This window comes from Piliocolobus tephrosceles, chromosome 12 (genome assembly GCF_002776525.5).
Source record: "Piliocolobus tephrosceles isolate RC106 chromosome 12, ASM277652v3, whole genome shotgun sequence".
In the NCBI taxonomy this organism is placed as follows: domain Eukaryota; kingdom Metazoa; phylum Chordata; class Mammalia; order Primates; family Cercopithecidae; genus Piliocolobus; species Piliocolobus tephrosceles.
Window position 1 is genome coordinate 46282001 of NC_045445.1, and position 8172 is coordinate 46290172.

Consider the following 8172-nt stretch of genomic DNA (forward strand, 5'->3'; position numbering starts at 1 on the left):
TGTGCCATGTTGGTGTGCTGCACCCATCAACTCGTCAGCACCCATCAATTCGTCATTTATATCAGGTATAACTCCCCAATGCAATCCCTCCCCCCACCCCCCTCCCCATGATAGGCCCCGTGTGTGATGTTCCCCTTCCCGAGTCCAAGTGAACTCATTGTTCAGTTCCCACCTATGAGTGAGAACATGCGGTGTTTGGTTTTCTCTTCTTCCTGAGGAGTTATAGTATCCCCTTCACAGAAAATCCATGAGTGTGAAACCAAGCCTGATCTCTGGGCTATAGATTGAGAATTGAGCTGAGCTGTAGGGTTTTTTTTTAATTAATATAAAATAAACATTCTTCAGGATATTAAAATTAATATCCCATGAGTTCTTCCTTAAAGTATTAGAAACTGTCTCCCTACCTTTGGGGAATGAGCAAATGAGTCCTGGCCTAGTCTGATGTTTCCTCAACTGTAAAATGTTCAAGCTAAACTAGAATCACCAGATGATCTCTTTAAGATGCTTTCTAGCTCTGATATCCTATTATTAAAGAGCTCTTGCTATCTGTTACCACATAAAAAGACACCTTGGATTATTGTAAACTAGCTCCTAAAAACACAACTTTTATTTATTAGTGTGACTAGGAAGGCTAACAAGTGATGGACATCATAGCCACAGGAGCTGGAAATAAACAAAATGCATTACCAAGGTGCTTAAAGTACAGTAGTTTTGTCTGTTGTACCTCAAGAAAGATATAATGGATGTTCCCGAGGACAACTAAAGGGAAGGAGAGTCCCATGGGAATATAAACTAATGAGAACATATTTGGGGACTGAAAAAGAAACCAAAATCCAAATCCCAGAATACCATGATTAGAAAAGAACTCCTTGAAGCTCAAAGCAGATCATTTTGGAACACAAAAGGCAGCCAATGCATCGAATTCACGCTCTATAGGATAAGAACTGAAAATAGAAACCTAGACAAAAGAGGCTAGGTGGCCAGTAATAATAATCAATAATAGTCACCTTACGTTTGTATATCATTTTACACTTTTCAAATTATTTCAAAGCCATTATCTCATTTGACCCTCATAATAGAGCCTGGTTGTAGTCCTGGATCTAAACCAAATTAGCTGAGCAATCCTAGGTACATTTAAACTCTTTGGGTCACAGTTTTTTCATCTATCAAATGAAAAATACCTGCCATGCCCATCTCACGGGCTATTGTGAGGATCAGATGAGGATAAAATAAAAGTATTAGTTTACTTTACAAATACAGGTATTCTCATCATACATTCATAGATTGTAGATACAAAGCAAATTATTTTAAAAAACCAAAAATGTTTGGAAATTCATCCCAAACACATGGTTGACATAATGGCAGACAATCACACTCCTCCACAAGACTTCTGGAAGATCATGGGACTGATCATGGTATTTGTTATGCTCATGTCTTCCCTTTTAGACTGGGATCCCCACCCCTCTCCAAGTGAAGGGCTATCTCTCTTCTTTTCTCTTAAGCTTTCATCCTGCACAGGGGTAACTCAGAACTGGAGGCTGATTACTGACCGGCAGACAGCACCAGAGCCAGTTCCTGTCTAATAGGTTATTAAAGCTTACTTAATACTTTATAGTACATGGAATTAATGTATGTTATTTTCAATAATTAGTTTTTAAATCCAAATGTTGAGTGTTTTATACAAAATAGTCATCATATAAACATTAAAATGAGTATCAAAATAGCAGAACTAGAAATCCTAGATCTGCTACAAACACAAAAGGTCAATCCAAGTAACCAACAAACAGATTTGCCAGGGTAACACATGAAAATTGACAGGAATCCTAAATACAATTAATGATACCTTTATCTTAATGCAGATTACACTGGCAGTTGCAGGGTTGAGGAACAAATGGAGAACAAACTTAATTTACCCATGACTGCTGGTACAACTTTCCATCTCCTCTAGGATTGCTTTTCCTAACCTCTGTTACCTAACGAAATACTTGTAAGTTTTTAAATGTTCAGTGGTTCACCTGGACAGGCAGTCATCTGCACAATAAAATTGGCAATATATGTATGTAGGACATGCTATTGAATGTTAGGCTGAGAGGATCCCAAGTTCAGATCAGAAACAAGGGACAGAGAACAGAGGCCTATTTGAAATCAAGCTTCTACTTCCCTGGGAACCACATGGATCCTAGCAACACTGAACAAAGGGCTATAGACAAAGAGATCAAGGATCTGGACCGTAAACCATTTTTCTATCTCTGTGTTGTATATATTAAGACACTTCACTGTCATGAATTAGTATTGTCTACCATGCCCATACATTATGCTCCTATCCAGGCAAATTGCAAATACTGGGATTTCATGTTTCAGGACGATTTCAGACTTTATGATGGGTTTGTTATCAGATTGTCTGGTCTCTGTAAGACGATGATCCAGAGACTGAGGATGCTGTTCATCAACCAGCGGAGTCTGACCTACGGGAAAGAAGCTGAGACAATGCCCAAGGTCAGGGAGCCAGAGCTCTGCAGGGAGACCAGAACCTAAGTAGGATAACACTTACAAATGATACTTTGCCAACCCACTTAGGCTGAACCAGCATCGTAGAGTGTATTCAGGTGAATCCCACAAGGAAAAGGAAATAATGGGATACTGGCACGTTACTCAAAATCCTTCTGCCACCCACACTTTAAACATCTTATACTATCTATATTCTTAGTAATTTATAGAATTTCTAAAAGAAAACTCAGCATCTGGGAGATTCATCATCAAAAGGATTATATCTGCCTATGGTCATAAAGAAGGGGAAGATAGAAAGAGAGAAACAAATAGAAACAGCCACAGACTACCTAAGCCCACAGAAAACTCTTAGCAGAGTTTTAATACATGAAAGTGGAGAAGGGAACATATTTAATATATTGATCCATGGATGAGAAGGTAAATAAAAAGTAGATTAGCCATCTGCACAAGAAGATAATTACAGCTGGAATTTCTTGTCTCAACACTACTCATCTGATCTTCTCACTTGCTAGTATGACCCAATACACTGGTTGAGAAACACTTTTCTAGTCTCTTCTGTACACTGCTTAGTGATGAACACAATATTTTTTGAGAGACCTGAAGTACAGATGTTAGTGCAACACCATCTTGGTACCAAAATTTCATTCATCAAAATGTAAATAATTTTGAATTATCCAACACTGTTGTATATCCAGTATCAACATGTTACATCTCATATTTTGATGATGCAATGTTCTAAGTCAAGACACCCAGCTTAATGAGTAAGGAGTGCTTCATGAACACAGAGCTTCATTCTCACCTTTGTGCCAAAGAGAGGACAAAAACTTAATGCTAAATGGAAATGGAGCACCCCCTGGCCTCTACTAGCAGCCAAGCCCCATGGCCCAACAGCAAGGATATTACCAAGATTCATGAAGATTGAATAACAGACACACATAAGACCAAGCAGGTACTTCCAAGAGCAGCCATTTGAGACATATTCTGTGCCCACAGTTCTGTCTTTACCCTTTTAAGGGCTCTATGTACCTGTTCAAAAAGACAGAGCTTGAGTTCTATGGGATAGAATGAAAAGACAACATTCTTTCCTCTTCTCCAAGCCAATGAGGTTTGCTGAGTGATGAAGACAGACATACTCCTTGTGTAGTTCCCTTGTTAATTATTGTGGTGTCAGCAGATTTTATGGGAGGAAGGATGAAGGAATGGACAGGCTCACTACTCAGAGCAATATTTGGATGCAATTGTGAGACTCCACTGGCACTACTTTAGGATCTGCAAGTTGAAGCAAGTTGCCCTGCTCTTAGGTAAGGGATTAACTAAATCAATTTTATCTAAATCAATTTGCACCGTTCAGATGATATGTTCATAAAGCAACCAAGTCATTCTGATTTACAGGAGTACTTCCCAGAGGTGGCCTTGCAAGGTACAACATGCCAGATAAGAATTCTAGTAGTCATGAAAACAAATAAGAGGGACACGACCACCCTTTCATGTCCCTAGCCTCTACCCATGTCCTGCACAGCCCCTCCCTGACCTAATCCTGGAGCTGCAAGTATGGAGTTTGGCCTGGAACAAGCAGGAGGCCAAAATACTGGGCTAAATCTAGGGCCTCAGCCCAATCAGCAGAGGTCCTCTGCACATTATAGGCGCTTAATATTGTTGACTCTGCTACTAGGTGATAATTATGCTTATATAGCCATGCCCCAAATTATTTATGCCACTTTTCACTAGAAACTAACAAACTGCCCTCATATAGGCTAAAAATGGATGAGGTTATGTCTTCAAATTAGTCTGACTCAGATTGTTAGGTTAGAGTGCATTAGATATGATTGAAGCCCCCACTTAAATGATCATTATTACTCTGTATGCCTAGTTGTATGTATGTTTTCATTCAGTTGAACATGTATTGGAGACAAAACAGATTTAGGACCTAAGTACAATGATAAGATTTGACTCTGGGGGTGGGAGGCTAATAATGCTAAAGTAAGATTTTCAGTAAGCTAAGATTCCTACTTACACCCAGTCAATCCACTAACTCAGTAAAAGGTAAAGGAAGTGCTTTCTTTGAAAAGTATAATGTTGGCCGGCTGTGGTGGTTCACACCTGTAATCCCAACACTTGGCTTTGGCAGGTGGATCCCTTAAGCTCAGGAGTTTGAGACCAGACTGGAAAACATGGTGAATCCTGTCTCTACAAAAAATTCAAAAATTAGCTAGGTGTGATGGTGTGTGCCTATAGTCCCAGCTACTAGGGAAGCTGAGATGGGAGGATTGCTTGAGCCAGAGAAGTCAAGACTGCAGCAAGCCATGATCACGCCACTGCACTGCAGCCTGGGCTACAGAGCGAGACTTCATCTCAAAGGGGAAAAAAAATTATAATGCTGAGGTTTACAGAACCCTTTCATCTTCAAAGGACCAAGTCAAGATGAACAATACCCAGTACCCAATATTATAGCTTTTACACAAGTGCACCAACTATGAAAGAAAAGTCATAGGAATGTCCTAAAGCCATAAGCCAATGTAACATCAGATTTTGGATGAACTCTGATCTTCTTGACTCCTGGACCTGTGTTTTAACCACTGCATTAGCTATTCTTGCATTGCCTTAAAGAAATACCTGAAACCGGGTAATTTATAAATAAAAGAGATAGGCTGGGTATTGTGGCTCTTGCCTATAATCCCAGCACTTGGTGAGGCCCTCAGATGGCTTGACCTCAGGAGCTTGAGACCAGCCTGAGCAACATGTCAAAACCCCATCTCTACAAAAAATACAAAAATTAGCTGGGTGTGGTGGCATGCACCTGTGGTCCCAACTACTCAAGATGCTGAGATAGAAGGATTGCTTAAGCCCGAGAGGTGGAGGCTGCAGTGAGCTGTGAATGTGACACTGCACTCCAACCTGGGTAACAAAGCAAGACCCTTTCTCAAAAAAAATTAAAAAATTAAAATAAAAACAGGAAAGAAAAAAAAGAAAAGAGGGTTAATTGGGTCACAGTTCTGCAGGCTGTACAGGAAGTGTGATGCCAGCATCTGCTTCTGAGGAGGACTCAGGAAGCTTACAATCATGGAGGGAGGCGAATGGGGAGCAGGAGATTCTCACATGGTGTGAGCAGAAGCAAGGGAGAAAGAGAGCTGAGGGGAAGTGCCACACGCTTTTAAACGACCAGATCTCAGGAGAGATTACTCACTATCACAAGGATTCACAGTCAACCAAGGTGATGGTGCTAAACCATTCATGAGAAATCTGCCCTCATGATCCAGTCACCTCCCATCAGGCCCCACCTCAACACTGGGGATTACATTTGTACATAAGATTTGGGCAGGGATAAATATCCAAACTTTATCAAACACATGAATCAAGTTGTGAGGAGCAATCAGGAGAAATCTAATTCACATTATATATCCATGTTAAGTTCATTGATTGGGCAGGAATATATAAAAATAGCAAAGACAGTTTCTCCCTCAGTACAGTCATGAGAGGAGACAGACAGGGGGATGTAAGTGTCGGGGGGGTGGGGAGGGGGAAGCTAACCATCTGGGGTAGAATGAAACCACTCCCCAAACAGAAGAAAAGTAGGGGAGGAGAACTCCCTATTCAGCAACTCCCTTCTATTGGAATATTGCCAGAGAACTGATTAGACTACTGGGACAGAGCAGAATGGGGTTAAAGGCAGCCCTTCTGGCCCAAGTTGAGAATCAGAGGGATCAACCCACACACGGTACTTCTCTATTTAGTTTCCAATATATTCCTTTATAAGGGCTCATCCTCAGAGACACACAACCATCACCATCTATCCGCCCCACACTCAGAAATCCTCAAAAGGCAAAGTGGTTGAAGAAGTAAGATGCAGCATGGCTGAGAGGCTGGGAGTGCACAGGTTGATGGGGAAAGGCTGGGGTCCAAGGCGCTCTGGTGGGGGATTTCCGTAGTCATGTAAGTGTTGTGACATAGGAAGGTGAGTGATCATGAAAACGATAGGGGACCGTGGAAGAGAGAGAGAAAGTAAAGAGTAAAACGACTCCAGGATTTCAATTTCCTGCTCTAAGAAGCAACACTTCTGAAAAATAATGTGCAACACACGAAGTGCTAAGTAACCTAAACCTTATCATCACCAGTAATATTTCTGTAAATCTACTCCGCCGTTATTTACTTAATTCTTACAAGGCAGGAATGGAAAATCCCCACTCTCCCTGGTTGCGTCGCAGTCTGTCCTGTGGACATATGTTAAGTTTTCCCTCTCCCCCACAGAGCTGGTTTCACAGCTAGGCCAGAAATAAGGAACCATCCAGACGGAGACTCGAGGATCGCTCCCCTGGCAGAAAAGGGATTAAGTTTCACCGGGCCTCCCCGCCGGCAGGGCGTCCGCAGCCACGCCGGCTGCTGCGACAGCACCGCCCGGCAGACGGCCGGCCAAGGGGCGACGCCGGGGACGAAGAGGCTGCCGGCTGCGGGAGCGTGGGAAGGCGGCCGTGCCCTTTCCCAGACTCGCGCCCAGGCGCCGGGGGATTCGCTCGACTGCCCGCGCCCGGCCCGGCCCGGCTGCGCAGAGGCCTCGGCCGCCCCCGCCCCGCACCCCGGAGTGCAAACTCCGTCCCAGGAGGTCAGTGGCAGGAACCCGGGCCTCAACAGCATGACTGGGAGCCGGAGCTGATCTGGGGCCCCCGTCGCCGTCTCGAGCCTCGCGGGCCCCATCACCCTGCCCCGCCGAGTCCGAGAGCCCTCAGCCAACGCCGGGCCCCGGCGGCACCTGAAAAGCGGCCAGAGCCAGGGCCGAGCCCTGCGAGGGCGACGACGCTCGACCTCCAGGGCCGCGGCGAGGGGGCGCGTTTTACCCATAGCGTTCCCAGGTGCCAGCCATCTCCTCTGCTCGCTCGAGGGCGCTGGGTGCTTGTCTGCCTCCGCAGCGGGCTAGCTCGGGCTCCGGCGCGAGCTCCAGGGCCCCGGTCGCCGCCGCTGCCGCCGCCACCACTCTAGGCCGCCGCCCGCCTTCGCTGCAGCTGCCGCTACCGTCGCCGACGCCGCGCAGCAGCCGGGATCCGCCAGCCCGCGCGCCCCGCAGGGGATAGCACGGCGGCCGCGATGCTACCGCGGCTGGGTCTCCCGAGCTAAACTTAAGAGTTTTCGCCCCTCAGTCCAGGGGCAGCACCATGACACCACGGCAGCACCACACTGTCATTTCCGCCGCCGCAGAGGAAAAAAAAAGGCAATCCCTTCCAAAAGGGAGGCGGAGTGGGGGCAAACGGGGTTGGGGCTGACACCCCAAGGGAGCACTGGGAAGGGCCCAAGAAGAAGGGGCGCTCGGACACCTTCCCAGGCTCACCTTCCGCCGCCCCCGCCACTCCCAGCTCCCCCAGCCCTTCCTCTGGAGGCACGTTTACATGTCTTCTCCCCTGGCAGGAGTGACCGGAGAAACCTGAGCAAGCAAAGGCAGCCGGTGGGTGGGGCTCGGGTTACTACTGTACCTACCAGCTGATTCCAGCAGCCTTTTCTCCAGCGCCCTGTCATCTTGAAGGAAGACACAGAGAGAGCGACCCGGGCGGGTGTGTGTGTATGTGTGTGTATGTGTGTGTTGTGTGTGTGTGTGAGTGACAGAGCGACAGAGAGAGCAGAATGTGTGTGAAATGCAGAAGGAAGACTATGGCCAAACTCTTCTCCCACTCCCCATTC

General features: G+C 45.6%; 1 protein-coding gene across 1 annotated transcript in view; it reads right to left on the reverse strand.

Annotated features, from left to right (window-relative positions):
• MID2 (midline 2) overlaps positions 1-7919 on the reverse strand; it is a 93303-nt gene extending 85384 nt beyond the window's left edge. Inside the window, exon 1 of the mRNA XM_026451995.1 lies at positions 7338-7919. Coding sequence (XP_026307780.1) covers positions 7338-7341 — 4 coding nt within the window. The 5' untranslated portion in view covers positions 7342-7919. The remainder of the gene's footprint in view (positions 1-7337) is intronic.
• Positions 7920-8172: the final 253 nt, after the last annotated feature.